At 38.7% G+C, this 19409-nt stretch overlaps 1 protein-coding gene across 4 annotated transcripts in view; it reads left to right on the top strand.

The window, feature by feature from the left end:
• The window catches only part of mtss1 (MTSS I-BAR domain containing 1), a 63417-nt gene that overhangs the window by 35686 nt on the left and 8322 nt on the right, over positions 1-19409 (top strand). For 2 of the 4 annotated variants that reach the window (XM_044210032.1, XM_044210040.1), the window contains exons 5-11: positions 602-693; positions 832-906; positions 13738-13895; positions 14025-14132; positions 14711-14808; positions 15927-16005; positions 17064-17240. In XM_044210032.1, the coding sequence (XP_044065967.1) occupies positions 602-693; positions 832-906; positions 13738-13895; positions 14025-14132; positions 14711-14808; positions 15927-16005; positions 17064-17240 (787 nt within the window). The remainder of the gene's footprint in view (positions 1-601; positions 694-831; positions 907-13737; positions 13896-14024; positions 14133-14710; positions 14809-15926; positions 16006-17063; positions 17241-19409) is intronic. The other 2 variants (XM_044210047.1, XM_044210054.1) reach the window with 1 other exon arrangement.

Here is a 19409-nt window from a genome sequence, read left to right as displayed (position 1 = left end):
ACACTTACTGCAGCTACACACACACACACCACAGTAGACTATTATAACTATTCACTTTCTAGTAATTGATTGAAATAATGTGTTAAACAGGGACATATGGACTAAACTGTACAAAACTCTTCTGATTGTGACTGCTTGTGTTGCTTGTTTTCTCATACTTGTAAAGCTGCATTTGGTGCTGTTGCCGTGTTTCCACATATCAGTAGTGAAGCATTAAATGTTACCAGTGCTGATGGTCAAAACTACAAAAACAAGACCCAGGTTTAAAGAAAAACTTTTTTTAGGTTAGAAACAGCATTGATTAAGTGATAAACCGTAAATTAATTGGCTTGGTTTTCATTATTTTTTGACATTTATAGACTAAATTAATCAGTTATTTTGAAAAATACTCAACTAATAACCGATAATGGAAATCACCGTTAGTTGCAGCACTACATAAATGAATAGTAACATAAAATTCATTATTCTGACCCCACCTACCAGAGAGTTTTGAATCCCAGATTCAATGGAAAATTTAAGTAATTCTTTTTTTATAGGATTAATTCAAGAAAATGGTGTTAAACACAACGATTAAGTGAGACTTTAAATCTTTTTCTCTCAGAGCTCTCTCAGAAAGTCTTATCACTCCGCTGGAGTTGAAGATGGAGGAGTGGAAAAAAGTGGCCAGTCAGCTGGACAAAGACCATGCTAAAGGTATGCTAACATGCTAACACACACACACACACACACACACACACACACACACACACACACACACACACACACACACACACACAGAGACCTGAACAGACACAAACTCATCCTCACTGCCGGCTTATTCTTGTTGTTTAGAGTACAAGAAGGCCAGAGCAGACATCAAGAAGAAGTCGTCAGACACCATCAAACTGCAGAAGAAAGTGAAGAAAGGTAAGAAGAACGCCTGTCAGCTCCAACATCTCCTTCATCTCACATCCAGCAGGTTTTCAGCAGCAATGAAATGAACACTGCAACAATAAAATTGTCTGCCAAGTTACAGTATATTATCACACAGTCAAAAGCAAAAAGAAGGTAAAAGATGGCACTAGTGTTTTTACATTAGTAGTGAAGCTCCAGATATAGCAGCTTGTTTACTTCAGAAGAAGAAGCCACCTGCTGAATATCAAAACCATCTTCCACAGAATGAGATAATCCTCCACAGTAAACATGAGGAGTCTGTTTGATCCTGCCCTCATTGTGCTGAGATAAGTGTTTTCAGATCTCTGCTGTGTTATGTTGTACTCTCCCTCCTGTCAGTCACCTGACACCCAGAGGGAAGAAATAATTCCTCAGAAACATGTTGCTTTGCTAACACAACTGCCACATCTGTGTTTAATGTAGCCAGAAAAGTAGGTAAATTCATTTTGCTGGTTTTTGACATTTTTTACCGATCCCTTTTAGCACATTAGAGATCAAAACCTAAGCTTACCCTACCAATATCATTTAAAAAAAAAAAAAGAGTAATTTTACTGATCTTTTTCATCCGTTCAGTGGTAAATATTCTACTTTCTTTTTTCCCTCTGGGTGCAGAGTCTTTAACATTTCAGCTCCAGTGGAGGATATACCACCTAGATTTTTAAAATAATAATGTAATAGTAGTGGTGATATTAACAAAGTAATAATAATAATAGGAATGATAGTGATAGGAATAATAATAACAATTGTAGTAGCAGTTGTCGAGCAGGAACACGGGGGCAGCAGGTGGATCCAGACTCTGCAGCTCCGGAGGCAGAAATACCTGCTGAAAGAGACGGAAGGAGAGAGGAGAGAGACGAGAAAGCACAAAACAACGGTAGAGAGATGACAGATATACTTTACATCAATACCCCAGCAGCCAAACACATGCGTTTGTCAGTACAGACCAGCAGACAAAAATTATTACTACTTTATTACTTGAAAAACAAACATTAGGACTTAGACTTGAGTTTGGACTTTTTAACTCAGAACGTGTTAATCTTGCCGTGGGACTCAACCTGTTTTGATTTAGGACTTGACTCTGGAGTTCATAAAGCTTGAGACTAATTTGTGACATGTAAAAGTTTGTCCCACCTCCTATTATCTGAGCATTTTCCAGAAGGTTGTCATGTTCATCTCAGCAGTCATTTTGTCAAAGTAAGTGCCACTACTTTATCTTGTTAAATGTGGGACACTCAACACCATCAAAATGTTTTAAATTTTAGAATTAAATCTGGATTGAAGCTGCTGATTTGAGTACTTTTTTATCTTTAATGTATATGAATCATTACTAAATTTAGTCCGTCCAAGCAGCTTCTGTGCTTTGAGTGATTTTAAGCCTGTCGGTTGGACTGTTGCCATAGCAACCCAGGCATACTGCCAGGCTGGCACCTGGGCCACACCCTTCCCCACTATCAAAGCGACACACCCTGTGGTTGCCATGGTTGCACCTGGCCTCGCCATATCCCATAATCAAAGAGACTGAAGGCTCGCCAGGAAAGACTGCAGATGGCCTTATATGGTAGAAATAGAACGGAAACGCCCGAACACGTGCACAAACACACATTTATGCATGCAAGACACACACACACACACACACACACACACACACCACAATCAAAATGAAACCTCGAGGCCTTTATACAAATATCCTCTCTTTCCTCCCTCTTGACAAATCCAATACGCAAATGTACAGACACAGAAATAGTCCTCACACACACACACACACACACACACACACACACACACACACACACACACACACACACACACACAGTCTCAGTGCAGACCCGCCCATGGTAAACAGTGATGTCTGATGTGGGTTTAACATCTCTGAACATGTTTTTTGCTATGTGTTTTATTTTTTCTTTCCTCCACTCTTTTCTCTTTCTGTCCCTTTTTACTCTTTTCTCTCTCAATTCAATCAGTCGTCATGACTTTTTAGCACAAACTAAGTCGCCAGAACAGTTTGCACCAGTGTAATGATCAGAAAAAGGTTGATGGAAAGTTTTGGTTTATTATAACTTGGGTCTTATTTTAAAAGTTTTGGCCATGCTTCCTAATCAAGTTATGATAACACTGCGATTAATATGTAAATTGACTGATCTTAAGCATCAACCCTTAACTTCTGCTATTATGTGGAACAAGTTTCATTAACAGTATGTTAAAAAGTAAAACAATGTTGACATGTCAAGAAACAAAAACAGTCGGACAATCTGATTGGTTGGAAACAAGCCAACAGTTTATTCAGTTGATCTAAACCAGTTCATTTGTTGGTAAACCTGAAAGTAAGTTCGCCCGAAATGTCCATAATAAGGAGAATTGTGTGTACACAACTACAGTACCGTACCGTAGGTCAAAGTTGAAGCAGGAAGTGTCTGTAAACTGATGGACGTTTACAACAGACTTTTGGAGTAATAATTTTATAGTTCACCTTTGTTTTCTCTTCTGATTAAGTTTGTCTAACCAGTTCTCAGCTATTAACATAGTGAGTATTATTACTCATAGAAATAATGGACAAAACTACAAAAATAAAAGTTATAATAAACCAGAATTATCCAAATCAAAGAACTATCTGATTACATGTGTACTCTCTACGAGGAGTGTAAAGCTCAGAGAGACGACAAGTAAACAAGTAAGCAAAAGAAATTCAAACACAGAGACAGAGCCACAGATTCACATGTTGTCACCACGTAATGACACAGCACACACACCCATGCGCATAAGAACACAACTTTTTCCTGCACAGTGTACCAAAACTGTTTCTGTACACTCACCAATCAAGGCTTCACATTATAATTATCCCTGCTGTGCTGTGTGTGTGTGTGTGTGTGTGTAGACACTATATAATAAGTAAGGACAGACAGAAGGACTAAACTGCTTTAGCTGTTGTTGGTTAAAGAAAACTACACTTAACAAAAGTCCAGTTTTTTCATTTCTGGACTAACTGTTAACTTTTTGTCGTCTTGTGGATTAATTTCTAGTCCAGACACTAATGTCTGGACAAGAAGTGGCTGCAGGTCTTCTCTTACATTCAAATCCTGAAACTCTCACAAGCTCAGTTTTTAATTACAAGATTTAAATTATTTTCTTTTTGTCTTGCAGTCTTTTAACCTCTTTTCTCCGTTCACTTGAGTTCATTCTCCTTTTGTTGGACTGTTGCAAAAACACGTGTAGTATAATAGAGTTTGAATGAAGTTTGACTGAAAATGAAAAACTTCATAACAGTAAACATCTGTTCCATCACTAATCATTGTGTGTGTGTGTGTGTGTGTGTGTGCATGCATGCGTGCGTGCTCTGTCATTATATGGTGTGTAACCACTTCAGATAGGAAATCTCCCAACTGCTTAGTAAGAGAGAGGGAGAGGCAGATGATAGGAGGAGAGTCAAGGGAATAAAAAGACGTAAAGGTGTTATTGGTTATCCCATTCTTCACACACTAAAGACACTAGCGCTTACTTTTTCAAAAAATCAAGTTTGAATTAATGAGAGGTAACATTTGATTTGTTCAAATGAATTTGAACACATTGATTGCCTCATTTTTGTACAACTAAAAACTTGAAAGATGCTATAACCGCATGCAAATTTTACAAATAGGAAGTTTTAACAAAAAATATTCAATACAATAATCAGAAATGAAATATGTTTCTTTTCCAGCTCATTGTGACATGTTCTCCTTAGCAGAAATATTATTCCTCTCACCATTGTGCTGGTGTTGTATATAGGTTTACACGTTCTATATGTTGTAGTATATTTATACCCCGCTATAACTTAATCCGTTGTGCAGAATGTGTACTTGGTTTTCTCTGGAAAAAGGAAAAGAGCTATTACTGCAACGAACACTATAAACTGGGGCCCAAATGAATTGATTTGTAATAAAGTTACAGTACATATTATTTACTAACTCAAAAAAGGTTGCTCTAGTGTTGAGTTACTCTTTAAGAAATCGGATAAATTGCAGATTGCAATACCATTCTGACATCTGATGAAAGAAAACAGGCACGTCCTCTGTAGTGACACAGGTATTTATGAGATGCTATAGTGTCGCATGCTCGTAGTTGGCTGCAATCTGCCACTAAAACATGTAACCTAAGAGGAATGATTTATTAGCTAATAATCGATACTGTTTTGTGCGGTTATTTTTTTTTTCATTTTTGAGAAACCCTTTCACTTGGTCCAAAACAAGCATATCACTTTGTCTTTGAAGGAAGAATAACAAAAATGTAGCACCGGCTCCCGAGTTGTGTTCAGGTCCTAAATTGTGGCAGCACCAGTCAAGGTTTGCAGGGTTCGGTCTTAAAGATGCAGGCGGAGTTCAGGTCTTAGTTTTAGGCTTATAAAGAACTCAAGTATAAAATATCCATGAAAAAGAGGATAGAAGGATGAAAAGATCAAAGATGGCTGCTGACCTTGTCCTCCATGTGGCTGTACAGAGAAGAGGAGGAGGACAAGAAGAGGATGGAGGGAGGGGTTGAAGTCATCCTCTCCATGACTCCACAGCGGTTACTGTGGTTAGAAAGATAGGAGGAGAAAGATTGAGTGAGAGGAAGAGAGGAGGAGAGATGTTTTGTATAGAGAAGAAAGAGAAAAGGAAATGTATATAATGATAGAGACAAAAAGAGGGAATTCCCAACTCCAAGCAAAGGAAAAGAAAGAACAGGAGGTTAAAGATGGAAGGAGAGATGGTTGGATTATGTAATTATCTTTTTCTCAAGTGGTTGCATTAAAGAACGGGGGGATGATGGAGGAAAGAGATGATGTCACATGGCTCAAATGGAGATGAAGAAACAGATAGAAGAGGAAGAGAAGAATGAGAGGAATGCAGACAATAGAGGAAAAAGGGTTGAGGATGTTGAACAAGGACAAGAGGAGGGAGGAGAAGTTGAGTGATAGAACTTGTGGGAGGAGCAATGTTAAAATAGGAGAGAAGTTAAAGGACAAAGATGTTGAGTGAGAGAGAGAGAAAGCAGAAAGGCAGACGAAAGACGAGAAGAAAGTTTGAAAGAGGGAAGAGGAAAAAGTGTAGAAGAAGGTAAAGAATGGGGAGAGAAGAGGAAGAAGAGAGAAGTTAAAAGGATGAAGCTGAAGGGGAGGAGCGAAGGAGTATTTTGCAGGAGGAGGCAAAAGGACAGATAGAAGTTAAAGGAGGGGAGAAGTGGAAGAGCTGTGAGGTTAAAGGAGGTGAAGTGTGTCAAATGTTCTCATTTGAATCTCCAGGCAGTTTTTGCATGTCTCAACCTGCTTCAGAGAGCTCAACAGAAACCCATTTATCACCTGAACTAAACTACCTAGCCACCTGTCTGCCATGATGACATCATCAGTGTGTAATGCAGATGGTCTAGACTGTTGGATGAATAAGCCTTTGAAAAACAGCAGCTTACATTTAGACTGCTGCAGTGAGAGCTCTGCTATTTGGGAAAATTAGTCATCATGATTAAAAACATATTGTATATTGCAGGAATAAATATCACTGTAGCAGCAGTTATGTGTCATTACTAACAGTTTACTGTCATCTGTAACTTCATTAAGATGACTAATGAACGTCCAGGAGTAAGATATTCACCAACTTTATAGACAGAATTAGAGTGGGAGATAGTAATTAGGGGTAGAGGTTTTAACAGGTCCGCTTGATTCCCAGTATCCAAGACCCAACCCTGGACCCGAGCCAAAATCTATCACTGTCAATACCGTGATTATTGCTGTTGCAGAGCGCAAGGTGAACGCAGCAAAGCCCACAGTGCCTTTTTAAAACACCCAGCAGGTAACATTTACTACAAAGTCTTTGCACTGCAGAAAGTCTTATAGACATGTACGTCAGATCATAAACCGAATTTCATTACGAAAAATGTACGAATTTTGAAAATGTGAATGAGTGCATAGAATTTTAGAAAGGATAGGTTCCCAATGTGTCATGCCTGTCTTAAAACCATAGTCAGGTGCCCATATGTACATTGAAACAGGTTATGCTTGCTGTAATCATTCTTCTGTTCACACTGGCCTTTAAGAGATTCCCTTCCTAATGTGCTTTCAATATAAGTGATGGGGGACAAAATCCACAGTTCTTATTTTGTGCAAAAATGTATTCAAAGGCTTATCAGAAGCTAACATGAGGCCTCAGCAGTCTGAGCAAGACAGATAAAGTGGATATTTTCCAAAGTTTCAGTCTTTTTAGTACAACATTCCCGGTTTTACTATCTCTCCACCGCAGCTCAACAGGAAGACACTGTCCAGGGAAACCAACAAACAAACAAAGAGGGAATGTTATACTAAAAAAGGAAGGCGACAATTACAGCAAGCTATTTCATTTAAAGTAATTTCCAGTCCAATCAACCTGCTTTTGTTTATGTTGTTTTAGTTCTTAGTCCAACAAAGTTGCAATATACAGATCACTGTTCAGTGAATAAAATCCAGCGCAATCATGATGTGAAGTAATTTTACTATATTTTAGCACAAAAGTTTGGTGATTATCATGATAATGCCATTTACCATTATATTTTTGGCCACAATAATCGTAGCATGAAAATATGATACGGCACATCCTTAGATTTTAATATCATATTTTCTATTTGAAGCTGCAAAAAGCCACATTTTGTGTAATTAGTATTTTTAATATGGTCAAAATCAACCAAGAATTATTATCTCCCAGGTCTGTATTCCTGTCAGTGTGTGGACAAACATTTAGATCATCACAGACTAAAACTCCCTCAAACCCAGGTGTCTGTTATTTCTGTTAGCAATAATACATTTATTTATGTATATATTTAACATATTTATACCTTTTAAGAAAATCTAATTATGTTCAAAGTGTGTAATTAGAATGAATTCAGACAAACATAGGTATTCAGTATGTCATAATTAAAGAATAATTGTTAAAACTGCATTGAATAATTGAATTATGCAAAACAATTAGACCAGATCAGATAACTTAGTCTAACCTTTGTAGTTGTGTATATGAACACAACATAAACAGGGTGAGGGTTAAAGCATCTGTACATGCTTTAGACAGAAATACCCACCAACCCACACATAATCTCTCAGCATAATCTCTCTGAGCAGCTTGTTATCACTGTTGGTAATTCCTCATTTAGCCCAGCCTGAGGCTAGCAGTACCTGTGTGAGTGAGGAATGCTAACAGACTGGTTTATGGCTAAAGAAGGTGCAACTAATGAGGCTCTCAAGATACTGAAGGGTTGTAACTGTTGGTTTCACTCTTCAGTCCAAATGCAGTCGCTCTGTTCTTAAATAACTATTAAAGTAATCTTTAAAAAAAAAAAATTTAATCAATAAAAATGTTCCTCTCCTCTCTGTTAGCATATATTTTGTGTATTAAAACTTCTTTATTTGTAGTCAAACATTTCTAGACATTCAGTGTTTGGCAATATTCTCTATTTTTGTTCTTATTAATAAATGCTTTCTGACTTCTCAGCTGTGAAGATGTAAATCTTTAAAAATAGCTCACAAACATATAGTTTCATGTTTTAAAAAAATGCTTTCCTAAAACAGCTGGTCACTGTAGTTTAATGTTTCTCAAACTGGAGATAATAGTGCATTTGTTGGGACTATTTTCAGCAGCGGATTAATACACATTTGGTGCTCTAGTGAGTATTTCCAGCAGCAGTACACGGTGTATGTGAGACTGACTCATAATAAACTACAGTGTGTGTTCATGGTAATGAAGGAACATGTCACCCAGTGCACTGTGGCTCATTGATGTGTTAGTATAATAGTTTTTGGACAACAATGGAGCTCTGTGGCACAGAGATACATCAGGCTTTGAATACACACACATTACTAGTAAGTTCTCAGTTGGAATAAACAAAAGAGGGAGACCTGTGTAATTAGCATGAGCAGCGGGACGCCTGGGTTGAACGGAAACATGACAAAGTTGCATGTGAAGACACTTCATCAACAGAAAACACAAGACGGAAGACGTCACAGTCCTGCTCACACTGTTTGATTGATCTCTGGGAAGTGTAGTGCAGAGCAACAGCGATGGGAAGAGATTCCTCTCATAATAATTGTTGGGTTACGTGTGTCTGACTTAAACAGAATTAAATTAGGATTAAGTTACTCCTGTAATATTTACTGCCATGTCAGACACAACAGAGCTTTTAGAAAAATACAAGATTGCCATTGAATGTTATAATCACATGATCTCTTTGTCCAAGTCAGAGAGTGATAATTAAGGTAACTCCTAAACTGTTTGGAAACAAACATGAGGTGTTACATTTCCCAGCTGGTGAGAATAAGCTTGGTCTGAACTGTGTTTCACCTTTTTAACAGAGTGAATGAGCTGCCCTCTGTGCAGAATGGAGCTTCTGAGTTCAGCTCTTTGTGTTTTTGTGGGTGGCGAGCCAGCGCCTTGTAGAAACACAGTCTGACAACACGCAGCCTGTCCGTGTGTTTCCACAGAGGCCAGACGTCAAACAGACTAACAGCACGCCGACACTGAGCTTCTGTTAACATCGTGGAAATTATCGTCTGTCCTCTCCATGCTCCTACACACACCTGAGTGAACAGGTCGTGTTTAGGTTGAGCTTTAGGACACAAAGTCTGCAGTGTGTGTTTGGCTTTGGAAACTGCTTCTCACTGTTTTCCAGAGGATTTACTGTCTGTGTCTCTGCTTTTCTGCCTCTTTCTCTCTGTTGAAGTTGGAGAGAGGTTTTGTTTGTACCATATTGCTAGAAAAATATCTCAAAATTTGATAAAGAACAATTCAACTGAAGTCATGTGAACAGATACGCCCAGAGATCATTTCCTGAGATTTTGCTGGTGATCAGCATGGTTCTAATTTTTCAACCAAAACAATCAGTGTATTCATGTGCCAGAGGGAAACAGTGGTGGAGGAAGTATTCAGATTCTTTACTGAAGTAAAAGTAGCAGTACTGCAATTTAAAAATACTCCCGTACAAGTAAAAGTCCTGCATTCAAAAAGTAAAAGCACTCATTATGCAACAAAATGGCCCCCCATCAGTATTATATTATTTGATGATTATTACTGACACATCATGGCAGTATTTTAATATTGTAGCTGATCAAGGGAGCTAATTTTAATTAATATTAATACACACACACACACACCTTTGTGTAGTTATTTAACAATGCATCACATTTTACAAAGAGGTCTTGGGTTTTGTATGTAAAATCTTAATCTGAAATGTAACTATAGCTGTCAAATACATGTAGCAGAGTAAAAAGTACAATGTTTTCTGGAAGTATAAAGTAGCATAAAATGGAAGCACAAGGACCTTATAAAATTAGTAAATGAAACCCTGAAAATGAAGCCATGACGGAGGCGGCAGCACTGTGAGTTGTACTGAAACTCCTCCGTGTTGCTGGAGCTCTGCGCGCAGGGAGTGTGTTTCCACAGCTGGGTGGTCTGCAGGTCAGAGCTCTTGTTTGTCGTCTATACCTGCAGGTCTGAACCCACCAGGCTCAGGCCAGATCAACACTCTACCACACAGTTACAGTTCAGCTCTGTCAGTGTCTCTCCACATGGTTCCAAAACACGATTCCTGCCATTAGGTAAGAGTCTGATTAATTCAGCGTCAAATACTAGAGCTGATTGTTTTGTGCTGGTATTCAAATTCTTCAGTTTTACTTTTCTAATAAGATTAAATGAGACATATTTGCTTTCCAGACAAATGTGATGTATTTTATTATCAATGTTAGCGGTGTGGCTCTATGGGTGGCAGTGTCGTTCTGTCAGTTGGTCTGTTCACCACAGACTGAAATATCTCAACTATTGGATGGAATGCCATGAAAGTTTGTACAGACATCCATGGAGGATGAATCCTAATGACTTTGACGATCCTTTAACTTTTTCTCTAGCACCATCATCCGGTCACATTTTCAGTTTGTCCAATACTTTAGTTTATGACCAAAAACCTGCAAAATTAACATTCCCATTGACATCTTGTGTGACAGTATTGTATCAACATACAGATGCCAAATATCATTGTTATAAATACGTATTGAACCTTGTAGTAGAACAGTTTGCTCTGAGTGACGTTTCACTGTGCTGACGGTTTAGATGATCTGCAGTAGTCAGATGAACAGACTCAAACATGATCTCATATGATACAAAGTTTGGGGGACACATTATTGAAAAATATATATATATATATATATATATATAAAATATATATATATATATATATATATATATATATATATATATATATATATATATATATATATATATATATAAAATCAGTTTATCATCTATATATTATTGTAATTGCAATAAGTTTGGCATGTTTCCTGTATGTCAAGTCATGTCTTATATTTTCACAACATGGGGTTAGGGTTATCATATCATGGATCCTCTGATCATTCTGCTCCAAATGCTGTTTCAGAGGGATTTTTACTTCAACAAGTCAATCAGATTCTGAAGGAAAAACGTTGAATTATTGTCATAATCTTTGCGTCAGAATGGTCAGATTTTAAATTTAAAGTCCCCCTCCACTCACTTTTTGCTCACTTTTGCTTATTGTTACTTGACTTGGATGTTTTGAGCTTCTCTGTACAGAATGAGTTTGACACTAGAAGACTTTTTTCACTTTCATGTGTTGAAGAGGGAAAGTTTCTCTGTGCTCACCTTAAGAAACTTGTAGCCTCCAGTGGCACATACACTGATAATGGGCTTTTCAGTGAAGTAGAAGACATCTTGGGTCCATCAGTTACACTTTTGAAATGAAAAATATTCATAGATGCAGGCATATTCATAGATTCTGAAATTTTCAATAAGGGAGAACGATTAGATGTAATTTAAAGAATTCAGCGAGTTAGTAAGAGAGTATTTTACATGTCTTAAAATATTCCTGGAGATCAACTTTGCCGTTACAAGGGGTTTTGGTCCAAACACTGAAAAGGTGTGACAGCTGAACTTGTAACTGGCCTGTTTATGTTTGTAACCAGCCGGAGTGATGAGATTTCTATTAAATCTGTGACAAAAGAGCCACAAAATGTCTTTGGGGATCAATAAAGTATTTCTGATTCTGATTCCATCTACAAGTGAGACGGCTCCAGAACCGTCCTCTGGTTGGCTTTGTAAAAGTGGTTTCTGTCTAAGAAAGACTGGAGGTTTTTGGAGTGGTGAACTGGGCTTCATACGATGAGGCTGGTCTGGATCACACGCCGGTGGTGGAGTCCAGTAAACAATGTAGTAAATCACATCGGAGAGAGAGCTCCATCACTGTCTGTGTCTCTCTATCTCAATTCAGATTCTTTCCCTCTCTACATGTCACTATTTCTCTGTTTCTCAGATGCTTTACTGGCATGAAATTATGAGCTATAAATATGCAATAGATGTGTCATTAAATCAGTAGATCAGGTGATCAGTCAATTAATCTAAATACAGAAATCCTACATTCTCAGACAGATTTTGTAGAAGTATGTGTTGTATGTATATTTTCTAATGATCAGACATTTAAACTCAAACTGGTGGTCAGACTCGAGCAGAGGAGGATAAGGTCAGGCAGCATGTGTGTGACAAACAGCTGACACTCATCATAGTGTGTGCGTGCGCACTATGATTCACGTCAGACAGCAAATACACAGGTTAGTCAGAGTAGGTCACCTAGGAGAGTGTTTGACACAAACTCATTCAGATTGTAAAGGTATGTATAGCAGCTCAGCAGAGTGTGTGACACCACAGCATCAGTCAAACCTTAATGGTCTGCACCTGGGACACGAGTGTGTGTGTGTGTGGGCATGTGTGCGTGTAGTCCCCTGCTGCCATTACATCTGCTGTGTAGTGTTGTGCTGCCCCCTGCTGGTGGGATCAGGGTATCACAGCCTGATAGAGTGTGTCGTTTGCTCCTCTGCTGAGTGTTTCTGATGTAACTCTGTTATCACTGTCATTCAATCTCACTGAGATTTACAATTAACATGGTGTCAGGGCTTTAATTTGAATTTTTTATTTATTTTTAAAGGGTATGTCAATTATTTGCTAAGTTTGGTTGAAAAACAAAAATCCAGTTGCAGTTTGTTTGCAGTGAGGCCAAAGACACTGCACACTTAACTGTGCTCAAAGGTTTGATTTATGTTTTCTGCTCATCTGACCAACAGACAATTATACTGTATTGTATTTCCTACCATCTGTGAAACTGGCATGAATGTCACATTTCTACAAAGTAGACAAATGTACCTGTTTCATCATCTAATTGTGGAAACAATTTCTCCCATCATGTTCAACATTTTCACCAATTTCAAAATAAATAAAAAAATGAGGAAACTTTGCTTCCACTGATAGAAAATGGTATTTAGTCCAGATTTTCCTTTTTTATGCAATTTTTACCTAGGTAATATTCAAAACAAAATTTTTTTTTTAAGTAATGGACGTATTGTCTCCTTCTTTTATATCTAGTGGCCCTTATTTGTTATTTATAACAGATTTTTTGTAGTCTTGACCAATCCTCTTATTCTGTTTGTTGGTTTGCGCTTTGGTGCTCATAAAAAAACTTTCCAGCGTAGTAAAGTTCAGCAAGATTTACTGTCAATCACCGGAATAAAACAACAGATGTAAATGTTAAAAATCTAAGCAAATTGTTTATCAACAAAAAAATAAATAAAGTAAGATTCAGATTTTACAAGAAAGAATAAGATGAGGCAGTTGGAGATCTTGGTGACTACCTGTCCTTGTTGTCACAGGGACTGATGTACAGTCTGAACCGGAACAGGTGATTTTACTAAGCAGTTTAGTTCCTACCTGGATCTTCATCAGTTCCTCCTGTGTGTGTGTGTGTGTGTGTGTGTTTCTGTAGGGAAGGGAGAGGCTCAGGGCCAGCTGGACAGCGCGCTGCAGGATGTCAACGTGCGTTACGCCGTCCTGGAGGAGACGGAGAAGCGAGCCGTGTGCAGAGCGCTGATAGAAGAACGAGCACGCTACTGCAGCTTCGTCAGCATGCTGAAGCCTGTACTGGTCAGTGTGTGTGTGTGCGATGATTCAAATCCACCAGTACTGGACTGTGGCAGCCTTTAAAGATTAACCTAGAATAACCACACTTAATGATTAATGTATATGTGTGTGTGTGTGTGTGTGTGTGTGTAGGACCATGAGATCAACATGCTGGGTGAGGTGACCCACCTGCAGACCATTCTGGAAGATCTGACCAACCTGACAGCTGAGCCCAATAAACTCCCACCAGCCAGCGAGCAGGTACCCTCCTCTTCCTCCCTTCCTCATGCTTTTGGTGACCTCTGACATTTCTTCTAGCGCCACCCTCAGGCCAAATCATACAATTTTAGCTCCACTACTGCTAAGAACAACAAGGTTATGGCAGGTGATGTTCTGTATTTTTCTTATTTTCAACAAATGTCATGAAAAGACCAAAACCAGCAATGGATTCATCCCACCAGCAAGTATTATCTGTGTATCTAAATATATCTTATTCCTCTGCGCCATAGAGCTCCACTGTTGAGTCTCACTGGTGACATGTTCCTTTGTTACCATGAACACACACACTGTAGTTTATTATGACTCAATGCCACATACACTGTCCTGCTGCGGGGAATACCCACTGGAGCACCAAATGTATATTAATCCACCGCTGAAAATAGTCTCCAACAAATACGCGATTTTCTCCTGTTTGAGTGACGTTTGCTAAAAACTTGCCAGCTGTTTTAGGAAATTACTGAGTGTTTTTCAAAAATAACTATAAACTATATATATTTATGAGCTGTTTTAAAGATTAAAGTTACCAGAGTTGTGTGTGTTTTGTTGTTTTTGTTTCTCAGGTGATTTTGGACCTGAACTGTTCTGATTTCAACTACACCTATCAGACACCTCCAGCTTCTCCCAGTAACACCCTGTCCAGGAAGAGCAGCATCAGCAGGTAACACACACACACACACACACACACACACACACACACACACACACACACACCATAGCTGTTACTGGTTTACTACATACTGCACTTTCTAAAAGTGTCAGTCTGTACTGCTGCTTTCTTCTTGTTTTGCCGCTCTGTTTCCATGTTAATAAACAACTACACCGTATCAAATCAAACTTTATTTGTATAGCACCTTTCATACAGGTTAGTGCAAATCAAAGAGCTTCACAGGAGACTGACAGGCTGATAATAAGACTGCACAAATGTAAACCGTAAAACAATAGCACACTGATGCACATGAAGAAAAAGAAAATATATGTAGAGAGAGATGCAAGGTTGAAATGTAAATATTGTAAATGATAAAATCGACAAAAGACATAAAGCTTGGCTTCTTTTGTTAAATGGAAAAAAAGGCTTTGTAGAAAAACATGTTTGTTTCACAACACAAGGTGTTGCTACCAAAACGTCCAACTGTAAATGCCCTAAACGTGGGACGGAAACAATTTAGAATACTTGTAGTGTCTTTTATGTACAGTGGGAACAGAGCTGCACTGTATATTAAAGGGTTTACAACCTATCTTCTTTGACAGGTTCTTCTTTATTATTTGATTTTGACATTCCAGTTAAATTTTTATTTGTTTAGCAGATGTGGTAATTCTGCGGGATAAAGAAACACTCAAGGAAACCACTTGTCTTTCTGTAGGTTTACTTCAAACGTCTGCAGACGGACTCACAGCAGCAAAACATACAGCAGTATAATCTGCTCTGAATGAGTACAGAGGGAAAGGAGCGTCAGTTATTTATCCAGTCTTCAGGGTCGGGCTCCTCAGCCCGGGGAGACGAGTGTCCCTGAAGTCTGGACACAACAGTCGTAGCATGTTTTGTAGTTCCGTATCATCATTATCAATGAACTGTTCTCATCACGCAGTCCAAACAATCTTACACAGAGCAAGTATTGATGTCAAACAGTTATGTGCCTGGTATACAAAAGAGACATATATATCAGAGAGTCCTGTGTATGTTATACAATCATGCAGTACGTTTATTCTTACCATTACACAGATCACCTGTCTGTTGTGCTGTTGATCCTTAAACGTAGGGTTTGTGTGTTTTTGTAGTAACTACCAGTCTGGATCAGTGAGACACGTTCCCTCCTTGGACTCCATCAGCTGTGCTGTCGATGGAGTACACATCCAGGTACATCACACACACACACACACACACACACACAAACACAGTTTATTAACTTTTTGCTCAGATAAAATCTGTCAGTATTTTAAAATGATTTTGTCCTCAAAAATAGCTGAATTCTTTAGATGACCTTTAACCTTTCTGATAATACTTGTCACTTTATCTGTTTCATAAAATTAGATAACATGTTCACTGGTTGTTTCAACAGTAAGCATACATTTGATATACACTATATGGCCAAAAGTATGTGGACACCACATACTTTAGTGTACCTTTTGGTCTGAGGCTGTTTTTCCTGGTTGGGTGCTTTTAGTTCCCATGAATGTAAATCTTAAAACTACAGCATAGAGTAATAGTTTGGAGAATAGTGCACTTCGAACTCCATGGCAACAGTTTGAGGAAATTCCTTTCTTGTTTGAACATGACATTGTCCCCGTGCACAAAGCCAGCTCCAGAAAGAAATGGTTTTCCAGTTTGGTGTGGAAGAACTTGCCTGGCCTGTACAGAGCCCTGACCTCAACCCCATCCAACACCTTTGGGGCGAACTAGAACGCAGACTGCGATCCAGACCTTATCTCCCAACATCAGTGTCCGACCTCACTAATGCTCTTGTGGCTGAATGGGAGCAAATCCCTGCAGCCAGGTTTCAAAATGTGGTGGAAAAGCCTGAAACCAGAAGAGTTAGAACAGCAGATTAATGCCCATGGTTTTGATATCACATTTTCAGTTATCACATATGGGTGAAATGTTCAGGTGTCCGCATACTTTTGACCATGTATTGTACATTAATTATACTTCGGCCAAACTCAATATATTTATGCTTTTATACATTTAAATTCCACTAAAATGCAAATTCTTTTCAAACATGTTTAATATTTTAAAGGTACATTTCACTCAAATGCAACACTCCCACAACCCCACACACTATCTGGCTCTTCTGCCAGCTCTCAGCACCCGACACCTCCACTTTAAAATGACACTGTTGGCTTTGAGGATCTACAAAATAAGAGCTTTTCACCGTGACAAGGACTACACACACCGCTCTAACCCTCTCCTGTGTGTAGCGCTGCTCCTCCCCCTATCTGCTGATTGGCTGTGATGAAGCCGGGCGGTCCCTCAGCGAAGGGAACTCCCCCTCTCGCCCCGGTCGTCAGGGCAGCCGTGGTCGCTACAGTTACGCTGCTGGCCATGGCCACCACCCCGCGCTGAGCCGCCGCGTTAGCCGCAGGGATATGACCACTGTGAGAAAAAACTACAACTATTACATTCCTCCCGACCCGAGTACCGTCCTGTGTTTTAACCGTGTTGTAACCGTTTGTCTTCCATCAGTTTAAATCTGACTCCATCTCACATTATCTCCCTCCGTTTTACCGCTTTATTCCTCATGTTTTCCATCAGCTCATACCCTTTGCCTTTGATTCATCCTTTTATGTCTCTGGTTTCATCCACTCCAAATGTCTCAGATTGAACCTCATATGTCTAATCCAGCTCTGGTTTCATCCCATAAAATATGGATTTCACTCCATAAAACTTTGTACATTTGTGTGTGTTCGCATGTAGAGTAATAAGTGTTTGCCTGACTGTGTATTTATGGTATATTTTCTGCCTTATCAGTGTCCTCTTTTAATGTGTTATGTCTGTTTGTATTTATAATATGAATCTGTTGCTTTGTGTCCTTGACTCTTCTGATACATTGTGTTTGTCTCTCAGTACGTATTTGACTAACAATTTAGTAGATTGTTAAATTTTTGGTAATACTTGCAGCTGAAAAGTCTTGTTTTTAGCCTGTAGTCTCCATATGACTCCGGACTCCTTTATAACCATTCAAAAGAACATTAATGATTAATGGTTGATTTTTCTTTCGTAAAGCTGTACGGGCCGTCTTTTTCCTTAAGTTAGTAATACCAGCCACGTTCCCCTCCATCAGTACTTGCTGAGGTAGAGCCCTAGAGCCAGGCCCCCAGCCATAAATCACTGTGGTCAGCTGGTAGCAGACCGCTTGAGTGTGAAGAAGAACAGTAGAGTACATTTTCAGCTATTTTCTGTCAACTTTCACTTAAATAAATATTAAAAAGCACTGTGTAAAGCTCAGCACAACACACAATTAATATAGCCCGGTCAATACGGGATTTTTGAGGCCGATATATCAGGATTTATCAGTCTAGCTCTTTTCATTAGCAATTAATCTGCCAATTATTTTCACGATTATTTGTTTAAAATAGTGAAAAATGCCCATCAACATTTCGCACAGCCTAAGGTGACATGTTTAATTTGCTTATTTGGTCCGATCAACTGTTTAAAATCCAAAGATATTAAGTTTACAATGATATAAAACACAGAAAAACTGCAAATCCTAACATTGGAGAAGCTGGAACCAGAGAATGTTTGACAGTTTGATTTAAAAATGACTGAAATGATTAATCAGTCATCAGTCAGCTCTAAAATGTTTTATTCTTTTGACTAAAGGTGTTAAAACAGCTGCAATATATCAAACCTGCCTGAATGTGACAGTCAGTCTGTACTGTTCACCAGAGGCGTTTCCCCCCTTACTCAATAAGCTTTAATCAATCTACAGTATCTATATGTTGTACCTCCAACTTTCTGCATGTGGTCACCTCGTCCCGCCCTGCAAACCTCAACCAGCCTTCGTCCCACTGTTAGACACCTCGTCACATATATTTCTCTCCTGTTACCAAGACACCCACTCTGTCGTGGAAATGTGGTGTAATTTACACAGGTGTTCATATTGTGTGTTCATCAAGTGTTTTCTTGGCCTGTTAAGTCATGATGGAAATATACCAAGTCTGTGTGCTTTAAATTGAAAAGTTTATTTCCAAAGTTCTACAAGAAAGATGAGCGAAGCTCATCACACCATATCTTTACAGCGACTTACTGAACCAGAGTCTCTAAAACTGAGGAGTTTTCTGAAGCCATTAATATTGTGTTGTCAGATATTTTAAAAGATAAGTCTGATATTTTTCTTATTGTAAAGAAATTCAGTTGGTTTTGGTCTTTTCATGTGATTTGTTGACAAGTATTGTCTGTGTATCCAAAGCCTGATATATCTTCTTCCTCTGGGCCACAGAACTCCACTGTTGTCCAAAAACTATTAAAAACATCAATGAGCCATACAAGATTTCACTTTGGATGCAGACTCTTCAGTTATAGTTGGTTATTTGTGTTCACCAGCGGCCACCTTGTGAAAACCAGCTCCTACACTTGTTGGCAGTTTCTCTTGGTTAACTTTGAAATCTTAACTTTTCCCACTGAAATGAAGATGCTAGTTTGTAGCTAGCTGGGACTCTTGGTTTCAAAGAGCAAGGCTAACCAAGGCAGCAGAGCCTATCCCACAAATGGAAATGACTTAAACTTCAAATCCTTAACTTTTAAACACCACAGAGTACACGCTG

Source organism: Siniperca chuatsi, linkage group LG2 (genome assembly GCF_020085105.1).
Source record: "Siniperca chuatsi isolate FFG_IHB_CAS linkage group LG2, ASM2008510v1, whole genome shotgun sequence".
NCBI lineage: Eukaryota > Metazoa > Chordata > Actinopteri > Centrarchiformes > Sinipercidae > Siniperca > Siniperca chuatsi.
Note: the sequence above shows the minus strand (reverse complement) of the source record. Positions and strands in the feature narration are given on the sequence as shown.